At 38.0% G+C, this 17,422-nt stretch overlaps 2 protein-coding genes across 3 annotated transcripts in view; one reads left to right on the top strand and one right to left on the bottom strand.

Annotated features, from left to right (window-relative positions):
* Positions 1-5,300, top strand: part of LOC126404302 (nephronectin-like) — a 19,135-nt gene extending 13,835 nt beyond the window's left edge. Inside the window, exons 11-13 of the mRNA XM_050067453.1 lie at positions 3,874-4,060; positions 4,174-4,258; positions 4,399-5,300. Of these exons, the coding sequence (XP_049923410.1) occupies positions 3,874-4,060; positions 4,174-4,258; positions 4,399-4,485 (359 nt within the window). The 3' untranslated portion in view covers positions 4,486-5,300. The remainder of the gene's footprint in view (positions 1-3,873; positions 4,061-4,173; positions 4,259-4,398) is intronic.
* LOC126404359 (zinc finger protein 883-like) lies at positions 3,894-16,915 on the bottom strand. Of its 2 annotated transcripts, XR_007571438.1 has the most exons (6): positions 16,346-16,915; positions 14,618-14,719; positions 7,108-7,218; positions 5,340-5,393; positions 4,149-4,249; positions 3,894-4,028 (listed from the first exon to the last, which is right to left on the bottom strand). XR_007571438.1 is itself a non-coding variant. In XM_050067539.1 (3 exons), the coding sequence occupies exon 3, from the start codon at positions 13,124-13,126 to the stop codon at positions 12,332-12,334; it is 795 nt and encodes a 264-aa protein (XP_049923496.1). In that variant the 5' UTR covers positions 13,127-13,185; positions 14,618-14,719; positions 16,346-16,896; the 3' UTR covers positions 9,843-12,331. The 2 variants fall into 2 exon arrangements, 1 of the variants encoding a protein (XP_049923496.1); XM_050067539.1 differs by lacking the exons at positions 3,894-4,028; positions 4,149-4,249; positions 5,340-5,393; positions 7,108-7,218 and adding an exon at positions 9,843-13,185 and having other exon boundaries at positions 16,346-16,896.
* Positions 16,916-17,422: the final 507 nt, after the last annotated feature.

Below are 17,422 nucleotides of genomic sequence, written 5' to 3'. Positions count from 1 at the left end.
AGTCATAGTATAGTACGTTGAAAAAAAGTCATAGTATAGTATGTGGAAAAAAATCTTAGTATAGCATGTCGAAAAAAGTCATAGTATAGTCTGTCGAAAAACGTCATAGTATAGTATGTCGGAAAAAGTCATAGTGTAGTATGTTGAAAAAAAGTCATAGTATAGTATGTCGGAAAAAGTTATAGTATAGTAAGTTGAAAAAAAGTCATAGTATAGTATGTCGAAAAAAGTCAGAGTGTAGTATGTTGAAAAAAGTGCCAGAAAATCATAGTATAGCATGTCGAAAAAAGTAATAGTATAGTACGTTGAAAAAAAGTCATAGCATATTGTCGAAAAAAGTCATAGTATAGTATGTCGAAAAAAGTGCCAGAAAATCATAGTATAGTATGTCGAAAAACATCATAGTATAGTATGTCGAAAAAAAGTCATAGTATACTATGTCGAAAAACATCATGGTATAGTATGTCGAAAAAAGTCATAGTATAGTATGTCGAAAAAAAGTCATAGTATAGTATGTCGAAAAAGTCATAGTATAGTCTGTCGAAAAACGTCATAGTATAGTATGTCGGAAAAAGTCATAGTGTAGTATGTTGAAAAAAAGTCATAGTATAGTATGTCGGAAAAAGTTATAGTATAGTAAGTTGAAAAAAAGTCATAGTATAGTATGTCGAAAAAAGTCAGAGTGTAGTATGTTGAAAAAAGTGCCAGAAAATCATAGTATAGCATGTCGAAAAAAGTCATAGTATAGTACGTTGAAAAAAAGTCATAGCATATTGTCGAAAAAAGTCATAGTATAGTATGTCGAAAAAAGTGCCAGAAAATCATAGTATAGTATGTCGAAAAACATCATAGTATAGTATGTCGAAAAAAAGTCATAGTATAGTATGTCGAAAAACATCATAGTATAGTATGTCGAAAAAAGTCATATAGTATGTCGAAAAAAAGTCATAGTATAGTATGTCGAAAAACGTCATAGTATATTATTTTGAAAAAAGTCAGAGTATAGTATGTCGAAAAACGTCATAGTATATTATTTTGAAAAAAGTCAGAGTATAGTATGTCAAAAAACGTCATAGTATATTATTTTGAAAAAAGTCAGAGTATAGTATGTCGAAAAACGTTATAGTATATTATTTTGAAAAAAGTCAGAGTATAGTATGTCGAAAAACGTTATAGTATAGTATGTCGAAAAAAGTCATATAGTATGTCGAAAAAAAGTCATAGTGTAGTATGTCGAAAAAAGTCATAGTATAGTCTGTCGAAAAACGTCATAGTGTAGTATGTTGAAAAAAGTCATAGCATATTGTCGAAAAAAGTCATAGTATAGTATGTCGAAAAACATCATAGTATAGTATGTCGAAAAAAAGTCATAGTATAGTATGTCGAAAAAAGTCACAGTGTAGTATGTTTAAAAAAGTGCCAGAAAATCATAGTATAGCATGTCGAAAAAAAGTCATAGTATAGTATGTCGAAAAAAAGTCACAGTATAGTATGTCGAAAAAAGTCATAGTATAGTATGTCGAAAAAAAGCCATAGTATAGTATGTCGAAAAAAGTCATCGTATAGTATGTTGAAAAAAGTGCCAAAACGTCATAGTATAGTATGTTGAAAAAAATCATGAAAAAGTCAATGCATTATTTGTCATAAAAAGTCATGGTATAGTATTTCAAACGTTCAGTGCTTCAAAATAAAGAGACAGATCACAAACACAAATTTTATTTATGACCTTAAATGAAAACACTGGGATCCGCTCAGACTTCAGTTTGTGTCGAGGCCAACAAAACAATCAAAAACAAATCTAAACTCCAGGAGCAACCAATCTAACCTGAAGAAAATAAACCACAATACAGTCACCAGCCTCCCTAAGGTAAATACACAGGAGAAACAACCCTACGACCTCCAACAAAATACAGTCATCAGGATGGTAAATGCTATATTTCATCTGTTTGTGGGTGCTTGTATGGCCAGTTGGAAGATGTGCCATTCCTCTGTCGTGAAGCCGACCCTATCTTGGCTCTTAATGTAGGGGGCTATCATCAATGTGCTCCAATCACCTGCAAGAGCTGCTGACCAATGGTCTCCAGATCCTGGCACACACCTATCGGAAGCCAAACAAAACAACTTTAACACATCCACATTACTGGAAAAGACACTTTTACAGAAAAATATGAGGACATTTTTGTGTGGTATACTTTTACTACTACTATAATGACTTATTTTACCATACTGTACTGTGACTTACCTGAGTATTTTTGGCATACTGGACTAACATTTTATGCACTTAAAAAAAAAAAAAATTTTTTTTTTTAAATGCTATACTTTGACATGTTTTAACACTTTATTCAATATGCTATACTATGACTTTTGGAGCATTTTTTCTACATACTGTACTATGACTTTTCTAGCACTTTTTAGACTTTTTTTTTCCCCCTTTCAACATACTACTGTATAATATGACTTCTTTTCAACATACTATATTAAGACTTTTTTCGAAATACAATGGTATGTTGTTTTTTTTACATACTATACTGTGATGTTTTAAACACTTTTTTGACATATTATACACGTCGTTTTTTGACATACAACCCTATGACTTTTCTGTCAGTTTTTTGGACGTTATACTATAACGTTTTGAGCAGTTATTTCGACAAACTGTACTAGGACGGATTTAGCAGGGTTTTTTGGACACACTATACTATGACATATTATACTATGTCGTTTTATGACATACTATACTATGATATTTTAAATACTTTTTGGACATTCTATACTATGACATTTTTAACAATTTTTCGACGTACTATACTATGACATTTTTAACAATTTTTCGACGTACTATACTATGACAGTTTTTGACATGTTACACTATAATGATTTTTCAGTTTTTTCAACATGCTATACTATGACTTTTTCAGCAGTTTTTTCGACATACTGTACTATGACGTTTTTGGACACACTGTAGTATAACATCTTTGTAAGTTTTCTCGACATGCTATACTGTGACATTTTCTTTTTTACATACTATCCTATGATGTTTTTCGAAATATTATACGATGACTTTTTCGACATACTATACTGTGATGTTATGAGCAGTTTTTTTCAACATTCTATACTAAAACACTTTAAACACTTTTTTCCACACATGCAACCATGACGTTTTTGTCAGTTCTTTTGAAATACTATACTATGATGTTTTTAGCAGTTTATTCGACATTCTATACTATGATGTTTCTTTCTTCAACATAGTATACAATGACGTTTGTAACACTTTGTAACAACATAGTGTACTATTACTTTTTTTTGGCACACTATTGTATTACGATTTTAGCAGTTTTTTTGACTTACCATACCTTGACATGCATGACAGCTTTTTTTACATACTATACTATGACTTTTTTGTCCGTTTTTTTTTTTTTTAAACATACTATGCTATTTAGTTTTTGTCTGATTTTTTTCGACATACTATACAATGACTTTTTCGACATGCTGTACTAAGACTTTTTTGGCAGTTTTTTTCAACATACTATACTATGACTTTTAAGCGTTTGTTTTTTTATACATAGTATACCAAGGCAATTTTTAACACTTTTTCGACATATGATATGAAGATTTTCTTTGACATACAATACGATGGCGTTTTAAACACTTTTTCGAAATACAATGCGATTACGTTTTTAACACTTTTTAGGACATACGACGCTACAATGTTTTTGTCAGTTTTTTCGACATACTACACTAGGACTCTTAACATTTTTTTGACATACTATACTATTTCATTTTTTGAAATACTTTACTGTGAATTTTAAACAGTTATACTGAAATACATTTTTTTTTTTTTTTAATTCAACAATATAAAATTATTTTGCCTTTCAGGTGGGCAGTACTTGTCCGTTCCAGAGTTGAAAGCGGGACAAAGGAGCATCCGCGGTGCTAGATTAGCCATCCAAATAGTCCCGCCGTGGAGCCATGGCGACCTATGTTTCTCCTTCTCCCATTGGCTGACAGGACATCATGTGGGCGTGCTGCAACTGTTCATCAGGAAAAAGGGACGAGACCAAAGGTATCATAGCCAGTTATATCCTCACATAATTCCATTTACAGTTAATTATTTTATCTAACATGACTAAAATGACTTTTGTGTGAACCACCTGTGTGACCACCTGGCTGTTGCAGGTACGGCTCTGCCCTCTGGAGCAGGACAGGTGGACATGGCTGGAGACACACACAGGTGACCTTGACGACACACTATCTGGACAAGGTGAGACACACACACACACACACACACACACACACACACACACACACACACACACACACACACGAATTATTTTGGGTTTGTGTGAGTATCTGTGTTGTTGTTGATGACACGTGTGTGTGTGTGTGTGCGTGTGTGTGCAGGTGTTGTTGAAGGCCGAGCGGAGGAAAGGACGGCGAGGACAAATTGCTGTTGATGATGTCACTCTGAGACAGGGGGCATGTCGATGACATCACGGCGGTATGAGGACACTGAGCAGTCGTCGCACAGTGGACGGTTTTTCGTTTAACACTGAACTTTAAACTGAATTGAATATAAAAATAATTCAAAGGACTGTGGTGCTGTTTTTTTCCTGTTTAATAGAAACTATCTTTAAAATAATAAACTGTTTGTCATGAATTTCCTGCCTTATTTGTTGAACTGTCTGTTTTGGAGATAAAGAAAGAAACTTTTGAATTTTTGTTTTTGTTGTAGTTCGTGTTGAAGTAGCGGGAGCTTTAACTGAAGCCCCGACAGACTGACTAAATGAACACCAGCAGTGTGTGTGTGTGTCATTATTTCCTCTGCAGATCAAAGTGGGTTCAAACTGAACACTTGGTCAAACATTCACTGCAAACTGAACTTTGTTTCTGTGTTAAATATTCTCAAGATTTTTACTTTTTAACCTGAACACGAGGTTGGTTTGGTTTGTTTGGTTCTTTTGTTTGTAGTGAGAAGAATCGATGCTCAGGGAGCCGACTGGTCTGAAAACATGGAGACTAATAAAACTAGTCACTAAAATCAGCTTCAAACTTAATTTGAGATCTGGAATCATTGTTATTGTAATATTCTGTATATCTGCTCTTAATGAACTTTTTAAGACTTTTTTACTTGTGTAAATATTTTTTGAAAGACCAGATGAGTCATATTGTCATAACTTTCATATATATGGTCAGTTTATCAGGTTTTGTAAATATATGTCTTGTGTATTGACACATATCGTTTGTATTGAAAAAGTTGTTAATTAATTTGTGATATTTTAAATAAAGTACCTGCCTCTTTTTCATTTTTATTTTTTTTTTTTCATTAGAAGAAGAGTACTTACTGTGGCTGATTTTGGTCCCACTCACATTGTCTGAGGGACAGGTGACATCACATCCTGTTGATAAAGAGAAGAGGAACAGTTATTATATGAACACATCTTGTTACTTACAGTTTTTTTGTTTTTATCATCGATTCATCTGTTGAGACATCAGTTAAGCATTGTTTCCACCGAGCAGTTCAGTTCATAGTTTCTGTCTCCACAGTGTAAAGTTGTGGATGGTACCAACAGAAGCGTTCCTTAGCGCCCCCATGTTTGGCCCCCCCTCTGTTGGGGTACCTAGCACACAGATCTGGTACTAAAAGGTGGAGCTAGAAACCCTGCAGTCTGATTGGTCAGTAGAGGACGCTCACTCTGGTTTTATGTAACCTCTGTTCATACATCAGTAAACTACAACTATAAAATGAAAGAGGAAAAAATAACTTCATTCACTGGGCCGACTGCCGGCAACTTTTAAGGTGGAACGTTAACTTGTAATGTTACTCAATGCATGAGTTGATGACGTGAATCCATCAGCACACCTTAAATTTCACTGTGACAACTTTGACCATCACTTTAGTTTTTATATGACACACACTTTTAGTAATGACTTTAAAAATATAGATTAATTTGGAGCGGATTATGTGAAGGTCCCACCTGTCAAATTATGACTGGAAGACAAGTATCTCACCTGGACAGAATACAGTTCTCGCTCCTTAAGAAACTTAAAACAGGATTTGAAATCACCTCCCACACACTGAGAACTCAAAATCAGTGCTTCAGTTTTTTTCTGACAGACAAAAAATGACATATTTAAATACAGAAATGAATAAAAACATAAAGGAATAAATAAACAAATAGAGAAATGGTTAAAAACAACTACAGAGGTTAGGACTTCCTACCTCATTAACATACAGACACAAAAATTAATGAATAAATATCTGATTCTGTAAAGCACTTTGAAACTGTTTATAAAAGTGCTAAACAAATTAAGTTTATTAATATTAGTATTAGTTGAACAAAAATGTAGAATCAAATTTAAGATATTTATTTATGCCCTCTTTAATTATAAACTTTAGTTATTTATGCACGTATGGATTTATTTTCATATTTATTTCAACCTAATTTGAGCACTTACTTATTCTTTTAATTGTTAAAGCAAACGATGTGAGGAGTTGACCGCCGAGAATATTTTTGACCAGTTACACGTCAGTCTATCGGTTAATTTTGCTACTCATTAGTTTACTGCACTGTGCAACCCCTGGGTCAGGTGAAACCTAGCTAACGGCGCCGCTCATTTAGCCATGACTAGGAGTAACACCGTCCCGGCACAACAACGTCCTTGTTAAAATGTTGTGCCCGCCCTCTGGTCTCCCCTCACGTCACCACAATGAGAAAGCAGCTGCATTTTGAGCCACACGCCCCCTTTAGCATTGTCAACCTTGTTAGCATTGTTAGCTCTGTTAGCACCATTAGCAATGTCTGCATGGCTGGTGGTGCTAACAGAGTTAGTTGTGGGAGGGTCCAGTGTGCGGCCATCTTCTCTTCAATATGAGTACGTACACTTCGCAAACGAACTCTTCCTGATTCCAGACTGAAATATCTGTTCGTCAACAGTTGGGTGGATTATTTATCGTGAGGTTTGGTTCATGTTCCCCTCGGGATGAATTCTAATAATTTTGGTGAATCTGTAAAGTAACTAAAGCTGTCAGACAAATGTAGTGCAGTAAAAAGTAGGGTATATCCAAGCACCACAAAACTGCACTTCAGTAAGGGAACATACTGCAGGTACCTTGTATTTGGAATCTGATGATCCGGGTCCCTCAGATCGTCCTGATGCAGACTGGTGCTCCTTACCCTCCTCTTCCTCAGAGTGGCCCAAGACGTCCCAGCTCCCCGAGTCCTCCACATTTGAACAGAAAAAAAGAAAAAAAAAAGTGAAAGAGTCGACATTATTATAACACTTTCAGTAACCAACTATTTTTTTTTTTTTTTTAAATTGTTGTATTGCACCAACATTTCCTCGAGCACTGAATCACACATCTGATGATCATTACATGATGTGACTAAAAAATCAAGTTAAAATCATCTTGTTGATGTGTTCAGAGAAGTCTTTAAACTGTACGGAAGCGTATTGCATTCACTTGACAAAAAAAAAAAAAAACTGTTTTATTGAGTAATTTTTTTCAGTTTTTTGGAGTAATTTCTTTTTATTTTTCTGTTTTTCATGGTAATTTTTTTCTGTTTTTTAGGGTAATTTCTTTTCCTGTTTTTCGTGGTATTGTTTTCTGTTTTTCTGTGTAATTTTTTTTCTGTTTTTCGGGGTAATTTTTTTCCTGTTTTTCAGGGGGGGGGTTCTGTTTTTCGTAGTAATTTTTTTTCTTCTGTTTTTTGGGGTAATTTTTTTGAGTTAAGACAGCAATAGAACAACTGATGCTTTCATTCCTTTCTTGAGAGCTCGATATAATGGAAGCAAACATGACCTGCTTGTTTAGTTTAATCCAGTTTTACTTTGTTTTGGGTTTGAGACACTGGGAGATACTCGTCTTTTATCGAGCTCTCAAGAAAGGAATGAAAGCGTCTGTTGTTCTATTGCTCTCTTATCTCAGAAAAAATTACCCCGAAAAACAGAAAAAATTACTCAATAAAACAGATTTTTTTTTATTTGTCAAGTGAATGCAATACACTTCCGTAAAACTGTGTCGTTTTGCGTGTATCTTTTTTTTTGGTTCATTTTAATTTTAGGTAGCCTTGTGTAACATCTGGACCGAGGGACTACAGATGAAAAATAGCCTTTTGGCAAAGACTTGCATTTTATACTATGTGTGTATTTAAACTCGTCTTATATTTTAATCTGTGAAGGAACTAAAACTGTCAGATACATTAAGACTCAAGTAAAGTACAAGCTCTTCTAATGTGTACTGGTCCTTGAGTAAATGTACTTAGTTACACTCTAAACCATGTCAGACTGAGTGACATCATTATACAATAATAATTATAAAATTGACCCAGTGACCTTTAACCTCTTCAGCATCACCTGCAGGGAGAAAGAGAGAGGAAGAGGAAGAGGAGGGTGTGTTTAACATCTGCTTTAGAGCGAGCACACACACACACACACACACACACACACACACACACACACACACAGAGTAAAGTAAATCACAGGTTTCCTTCCTCACGTTGTAAACTGAGGAATCTGTCGAGCTCACAGTGTGTGTGTGTGTGTGTGTGTGTGGTTACAGCCCTGCTCGTTAACCCTGTAATTACCACAGTAACCTCCGCACTCTCTCTGTCTGAACACCAGCAGCTCCGTCAACATGTGGACGTTTGACAGTCACAGTTATTTTCAGGGTCATTAACTCGACTGAGAGCTGAAACAGAAAAATAATCAGCAGCTGGACCTTTAATTGGGACAGGCCTTTAACTCCTGTCACACAAAACTGTTGCTCAGCAAATATGGTAAATACAATCAGATTGTTTATTTAAACTAGTCTGAATGTTACTTTACTGTTCTTTGCTTATAACGTCTGTATACAACTAACAGACTTCATCACTTCCTGTTTGTCTTGATTGATTGCTCTGCAGCTGATGATGAAACGAGGCCGCCCTCTGCTGGAAGACCAGTGTACCAACAGTGACCCACTGACTCACATGCACACACTAACAAAACTTTATAATAACCAAACTGGTAAATTATTCAGGCCAGAGGTGGAAAAAACAACAAATATTAAAGAGGGAGTCTCCATGTTTTCATCATGGATTATTTTCCAATACATTGATTAATGGTTTTAGAGCTGAAGTCATTCATCTGTTGAATTTTCCATAAAAGCCTTTTTTTTAACTGTTCATTGTGGTTTTGGTTCATTTTGAAGTCAAAAGTATGGAAACATATTTGGTGCCTAAATGTACTTCGAATAACACAAGAAAATATTTTTTAAAAAAAACATTTTTTTAAGTGTAATTCATAACCTGATTGGGCCAGGTCCTGGCTGGACCATAACTTCTCCACACACACACCCCCGGCCTGTAACAGGTCAGGTCACTGCCAATTTTCCGTTGAACGTTTGATATCTGCATGAATTAATTAACGATTCTATTTTTCTGTCACTGTGCTTGGCACTCTGCCGCTCTGACAGCGTCTAATTCTGCCCCGGATTTCTGAACAGTCCAGTTTGTGCCAGAGTGCTCTGGTGCTCAGGGTGACTAGTTACGAACACACCTTGTGTCACAAATATGGGCGGAGAAAAAAAATTGATACAGCACAGTATTGCAGTATTTTGCCAGGCAATATTGTATCAATACACCAACACCATGTACTGATTTTTTAAATATATAATCTAGTGACGTCAATTAAGCTCTTCAGTTTAGTAGCAGTTCTACCACTATGCTTTACCACAATAAAGCTAGTGAGGTTTTCATGCTATGCTGGTTAGCTATCAGCCGCTGCCGCTGCGTAGCTAGTGTTGCCACTCATTTAGCGATTACTGCTTGTTACAAACCCAGCTCGTTACGGGAAAAGGGAAGTAACACACACGCACAACCCGATGGAAGGATTGCAAATTAAAGTGTGTTTATTTATAAAGACAAATGGAAATTAATAATGAAGTCAACAGAAAAGGGCCGCCAGGTGCTGTCAAATCAACAAATAAATATAACCGAAAGAGGACTCCTTAAAATAAAATGGAGCTATCTGTCTATTGTTTAACATAAATCGGGAATAACAACAAATCAGGCAATCTTAAAACAAAACCTAACAAACTGCTCTAGTGAAATGATGAAAACAAAAATACAAATGACCAGCACCCCTAAACCTAGTGTTACTAAACAATGTGACAAAAACCTAACCGTGGGTGCAGGTGATCGAAATCAGTGATGAACTTACCCCTGGCCCAAATCTGGATAATACACAAATCAAGAGCTAACGATCACAGTACACAAATCAAGAGCTAACGCTCACACTATACAGAAAGCTGAACCACACAAATAGAGCTTCTAAGGTGTCTGCCAGCGGCTGCAGGGCACACCAGCCTTTTATATCCTTTCCCCGCACCGTCGCCCTCTGATTGGCGGAGCCCCGCACCAACCCGCCGCACCAATCAGTCACCGGGGAATCCATCTAGGTGCTGGTAGGACACGCCCGCTGGAGACACTCTGCTGCAACACAGCGGGATAGAACACACACGCAGAGTGGAGAAACAATGCCAACGGCTCAAGGCCGTAACACTACTAGTAAAGACGTCCTGACCCAACAGTGTTGCTGCAGAAACACTGTGCGCCACCCTCCGGTCTCTCCCAGGTCAGAGGAGTAAGCGGCTTCATTTTGAGCCATAAACACCCTTTAGCATTGCTAACTATGTTTGCACTGTTAACACTGTCAGCACTGCTAGTGGTGCTAACATAGAAAACAATGCTAAAGGAGGTTTACGGCTCAAAATGAAGTCGCTTACTCACCTGACCTGGGGCAGACCTGAGGGTAGGCACAATGTCTCCACAGTAACACTGTCCTCGTGACTGGACAGTGTTACCAGCAGTAACTGCAGAATAAGCAGCACAGCTAGCTAGTTTCTACCCATCCAGTGCACAGTGCAGAGCGGCCAAGGCTAACATTGGATAACCAGTGGAGACTGGAGGGTTGGCAGTGGGCGACTAACCAGCTGTCTGTCAACAAAGACAACAGAAAATAAAGGGCAAAACATTTACACCACAAAACATTAAAATTTCACCTCCTCTAAATCATTTTTTGTCTTAAAATTAACTGCTTAGTGGGATTCCATCGGTATGAGATTTTCACAGTACGATAACTGTCTCAGTAAATATTGCAGTTTCACTGTATTAAACTAATATATTATTATCAGTCAGAACGATCCTTAAAGGACTAAAAACAGAAGAGTTACTGTTGGTTGAACGAACTTTTTATTGCAATAACTGAAACATTTTGTTAATGGAAGTTTGTGTAAAAAGTCTCCCCTTAAAAATAATGACTCCAGGTCCAGTTGATTTTTTTCCCCCTTCAAGACTTTTATTTCACAGTATACCTTAAAATCAGTACATTGCATACCGGTTAGTTACCAGTTACTGGGTGTCCGGTTATCAAAAACAAAAATAACCAAAACTGACATCCCTAAAAAAAACTTACAAGAAAATAAAAGAATTGATTTTTCAGTCCACTACATCCATTCTGCTGCAATAAAATAATTAAAGTGAAATAAACAGACTGAAAAATTTTATCTTATCAGATAAAACATTTTTATAATGTTTTCCTTTGGGGACACTCTACAATTGAAAAAAGTGATAAATCGTAATATATAAAATGTTTAGAATCACAATGATAAAATGTGTTGTGACTGACAGATCATGATAATGATGTATTGTGGGGTCTCAAATCACAAATGTCTGTTACCACACTGAAAAGACTTTGGTTGATTTAAGCTTGTGTCAAATATAGACTTTTATTTTTCTTACTGTGAATATGAGGGCCTGATTACAACTCTATTTTCAATAACGTTTTTCCAGACACAGATCATGAGCACGACTTATTGACGTAATCTGATTAGATTGTCACGAAAACGTACTGATATTGCCTCTCGGTCAACAAAAATTAAACCTAAGTTTTTGTTCCAAACGCGACTGTTAGATTTGTTATATCCTTTTTTTTTTTTTTAAACAAAAACAAACAAAAAAATCTGTGAGTTCAAGTTATCCCGTGCATAATGATAGCTGGCGACCAGCAGAACTGATTCGGAGCATTTTACTCAAGAAAGACAATTCATTTTTAGAATTGTTGTCAATTAATTCACTGGGCAACTAATCAATCAATCAACTAAATGTGACGATGCTAATAATTGGGACCAAATGACATGATTCTGTCCAGAAACCATCAGAGAAAAATGTTAGGCCGTTCACAGAGAGTCACTGGGTGACTTAAAAGTGTTGTGACTGTGGTATTATATAATTATTCCTTCCTATAAATCAGCTCTGAGTCCATGTGTGTCCATCACATGTTGGCAGTGTGACAATCAGATGCAGCGGTGTGTCTTCAGCTGACTGGGAAAGGTGAAGTGTTTCTTACAGCGGTCACACCAGTACGGTTTCTCTCCTGTGTGAGTCCGCACATGTCTGGACAGGTTGGCTGACGATGTGAAAGTTTTACTACAGTGCTGACAGCTGTACGGTTTCTCTCCAGTGTGGACACGCTTGTGCAGCAGGCAGGAGGAGATGTGGCTAAAACTCTTCCCACACTGGTCACAGCTGTACGGTTTCTCTCTTGTATGGGTGCGCTCATGCGAGACTTGGTTGGGCAATGACGTGAAGGTTTTGTCACAAAAGCGACAGCGGTAGGGTCTCTCCCCGGTGTGGATACGCTGGTGGACAGTGTATGAGGTGTAATAACTGAAACTCCGCCCACACAGCTCACAGGAGTAGAATTTCCCTCCTGTGTGGAGCCGCTGGTGTTGCGTCAGATTGTACCGTGTGAGAAAAGTTTTGGAGCAGAGTTGACACTGGAAAGGTTTGTCACCGGTGTGCACATGTTGGTGTTGCTGACAGGAAAAGGAATCAATGAAGCTCTTCTCACAGTATTTACAGCTGTACGGTTTCTCCCCCGAGTGTCGCCGCTGGTGGAGTTTCAACGTACCCAACTGAGTGAAAGACTTCCCACACTGTTGGCAGTGGTATGGTTTCTCTCCTGTGTGGATTCGTTGGTGAGTTTTTAAGTTGCCTAATCGAGTAAAAGTTGTCCCACAGAGGTCACAGCAGAAGGGTCTCTCTCCTGTGTGGACACGCTGATGGTTCTTCAGGTGGTTTGCTGACATGAAAGACCTCACCACTGCTGGCAGCGGTGAGGTCTGGGTTTCCCTGAGGCATCTGGTTTCTATGGTGATACAAAAACAGATGGTAATTGAGTTGGATGAAACGTGACTTCCTCTTCTTCTACTTTAAGCTTTTAAACCACACCCAGCAGTGATGTCACAGCGACACAGATGTAATCTGCTGGATCGATGCTAACGAAGTGAATCAGTTTCAGCCCAACGTGATCGATCCACGTTAAATGTGGTTTCTTTGTCAGTGTCATGATAAAATTCTGTGATTAAGACAATTTGTTTTGTTGGTACAATAACACGTGACAGTTGGCGTTCTTGCAGCTTCGTCTACCTCCAGAGCTCCAGTGGTTCAGTGTGTTGTTGTAAAACTTCTTGACTGTCAAACACTAAAGGTGCTTTCACACCTAACCTGCTTGGTTCACTTAAAACCAGCTCAGGTCCATTTCGGTGGTTAGTAAGGTTCATTTGGGCTGGTGTGAAAGCTGTCAATCGTACCCTGGTGTGGACCAAACAACTGATCCAAGAGCGCTCAAAAAGGAGGGTCTGGGTCTGCTTCCAAACGGACTCTGGTGCGGTTCGTTTGTGGTGTAAAAGAAAATGAACCGACTGCAGGATTTTATGACAGCAGACGGAATTTTAGGATGATTTCAACAGCTACACCAATAGTAAGTCTGTCTGCTGTTTGTGAAATCTGTGAGTGATCTCATCTCTTCTGATGATGCCAAAACTGTCCAATCAATGAGTCACCTGTCAGTCAGCAGAACTTCCTGTTTACTCCTCTTGGTTTATTTGCAAAAAGTCAGTGTGAAAAGTAGCTGAACCAAAACTAAAATGCAACAATGCTTCATTTTTTATCTCTGGTGTGACCAATTAACCCAACTAGAGCTAGTGAAAGCAGCATAAAACATCCGTGCAAGTTGGTGGAAATAAAGGCTGTAGGTTGTGTTTGTAGTTTTCAGCTCATCTTCAGCTCTCATGTTTCGGTTTCATGATAGCGGCCTCAGGTTTCACACTTATTTGTCTGATATCTGTCGACATTAGGGATGTCAGTTTCATTTAATCGACACCCATTAACTGGTAACTAATGGGTTAACTTTAAATGAAAAAAACATCAAATGAGGTGAAACACAAGAGGTTTTTAGTTTTAGTCCGGCGCTCCTTTGACTCCATGAACTTAAGCTTCACAGTTCAAAGCTCCGTCCATTTAGAGGTGGAGACATTTTAATGTTCTGTGATGAAAATGTTTTGACTTTTATTGTATTTCCTGTTGGCTTTGCTGACAGACAGATTTAATGGAGTCACCTCCACCTGCTCCGTCATCTTTATATATCAGTTCATCTCCATTCGCGTCGTTCAGCCCTGTATACACTGTGATGTCACAGCTTTGATGTGACGACAGCTGATGAAGATTTCAAAAAGAAACGAGACTGACAGTCACATTCATCACTAACTGATGACCTTCATCACATCAACATGACTCACCTCATGTGAAGAACTCACGTCGACCGACACTGTTCTCTCTCCTCCTCGCCTGAAGCTTCTCTTCCCGTCATTCAGCTCTGACATCACGCAGACAGCAGGAGGCTGGAAACAGCCACAGAAACACCACAGTTATATTGATATATTACAATAATTTCACTAAAGTCACAATTTTTATTGCTATCATTCAGGTGAGTAAATAAGTGAGAAATAAAACGGTGACATTAAAATGCTGCTCACACGTTCATGTATCAGTAACAACTTTGACTCAGAGCTCGATTTAAATACAACACGGGGGTACTTGTACATCACATAAATATTTAATACTACTTTACGCTTATATACTGTACTACTCTACTCAGAGGGAAATACTGTACTTTTTACTGCTCTACATTCATCTGAAAATTGAATCAACTAAAGGACTGTTGGAAACAGTTCTGGGTCTCACACAGCAGCATCATTAAATGTTGTAAATGATACTAGTAAGGAATCTACGAGGCAGGGATACCTTTTGTTTGGAATCTATGGCGCATCATTTGTTGGGACTTAAGCCTTAACACTGGCCTGACCTCGTAACAGATCCCCAATCAAAGTATCAAATTGGCTATCTGAAACAATCAATAATTATCAATAATATTTATTAATTGTGTTAAATAATGTGACTTCATTTACATTAAATCACCTCGTGGGGCACCATTTCCGAAAAGGGAAAAATGATAACCAGTTAAAGATATCAGTCTGAAAAAGTTCACTAAACTAGCAATTTGGAATTTCGATCAATAATCAAATTAATAACCATAACCAAAAGTATTGGTAAAGCCTGAAGGATTTCGGAGTTCCTGACGTAGCAGAGGTTGACTATTCTTGTGTAACGTTAAACAGACAGCAGGATTGACTCCAAAATTATATTTATTCATAAAGTGAGCAAAGCAAAACCAAAACCCACAAATTCTAACTCTTCTGACTCCTTAATCTGTGCGCAGGGGGGAGGGGGGGTTGGAAATCTCTCCGCCTTTGCCTTTCACCCTCAGAGACCTGCAGCACATGATTTACACCTCCTTAGGAATGCTAATTTAGTCTTGACTTCACCAGAGAGGACATCTGACTGCTCTCACTTTAAAGTGCTTGAGTTTTAGGCAAAGGACATTGAACTATTTGATTCAGAAAACTGTGATCAACAGATTGATGATTATTTTAGAGAACTGGACAACTGTGTAGTTGACCTGACACATTCAACCGAAAGGGAGAAGATTAAACGTTTGTAGAAGACCAGCTCAAAAGCAGTCCGCATGTTTAGAGAAACAAAGGCGGGTGTGGTGATTAAAGAGCTGTTGGCCTACAAAACAAAGTGGCGGACAACAGAGAACTACAGGATGGCCGAATCAAAGCTGGCGTCAGATTGGGGGAGGTGTCTGTCTGACCATGTGGTCAGGACAAAGACAAAGGAAAAGAAGCGGGAACTTTGAGATGCCTGTTTGGGTGTAGCTCTGTTGAAAGCCTGTTTGTTAATGAGTCTATGTCAATGTGTTTGTGTTGCAAACGGTCTGGATTAGTGCAGAGATTGTTTAGTTGCATGCAAGAATCTGTTTGTGAACAGTATTAGCAAATTAAACACTTAGCTTTGGCGAAGCCAACTAATCAATAACCTAACATTAAATCACATACAACAAGTTAAACAGTCTTGCTCAGCCTGTAAAGCTGTGATGATGCTATGCCCAGTTGTTACATTACCGATCGTTGAATGGATGGAAGAAAGAGTCGCTTGGTGGTGTACTGCTTTGTTAGCCGGCAGAGGAAGGCTGGATAGAGCTGCAGTTTGAGCTGTAGTCTTTGTTGTGTCCTTGTTCCGAAGGTGCAGATCTGAGGAAGCCGGTTGCTCAGGGTCTTTGCAGAGCTAGACGCTGGAGTGCTAACTCAACTTGGTTCTCCTTGTTGCTGGAAAGTTAGTTGCAAACCTTGTGTTAAGCACACTAACTTATCTGGTTCAGGTTTGCTCCGGCCGTGAGCAAGGGCAAGTTATGGTCCAGGAGAGAGAGCGTCTGTGAGCAATCGCTGCCCCCCTTTGATGGTTCAGGGGCAAAGAACAAAGGTCTGAGCTTGTTGGCAGCTCAGGACGAAGAGGAAGACTTATGAGAGAGCACAACTTTCCTGAAGTTTGCTTGGTGACATCACAGAGGGGCATGTCACTGTAAAAGTCCTGTCCAATCAAGCTTGACGACTGGTCTCACTGGGTGTGACCATGAGGCATCCTGTGGAGTCAACTCTTTGTTTGAAGAACAAAGAGCATGCAGAGATGAAAAGCCTTCACATATCCAGCGAATCCCAATGGGACTGTTTGTTATTTAATTACTGAGAAATGGTTGAGGCACTTTAAATAATTTCTAAGCACTGAGGAGGGACTCATGTTTTTTGATTTGGCTCAGGGGAGGGGCAGACATTGATCACAGCCAGAAACAGTGAAAACTTAAACTATCATTGGATTTACACATTTCTGATGGACCTTGAACTCATCATGTGCTACGAACGCTTTCATCATGAAACAAATCTGAGCTTAAAATAGTTACATTTCATTAAAATGTCTTTATTCTACGTCTCGTTTAAATTAAAAACATTAAATCCTTCTCTCCTGTGTGTATGACAGCATGACAAACACTTTTTTTCAACTACAGGATTTCATTTTAAAGTTTTAACTTCCGAAGGGTACGTTTATGTAATCTAATAATGGCCACCGTGCCAGGTTATATTGATATTATTCTAGCTGCTGCTGCCACTGTTTTACGCTATGGTTTATTTGGAAACACAAAGCTT

The sequence above is a fragment of the Epinephelus moara genome, chromosome 17, assembly GCF_006386435.1.
Source record: "Epinephelus moara isolate mb chromosome 17, YSFRI_EMoa_1.0, whole genome shotgun sequence".
NCBI lineage: Eukaryota > Metazoa > Chordata > Actinopteri > Perciformes > Serranidae > Epinephelus > Epinephelus moara.
This window is presented reverse-complemented; position numbering and strand designations above follow the sequence as displayed.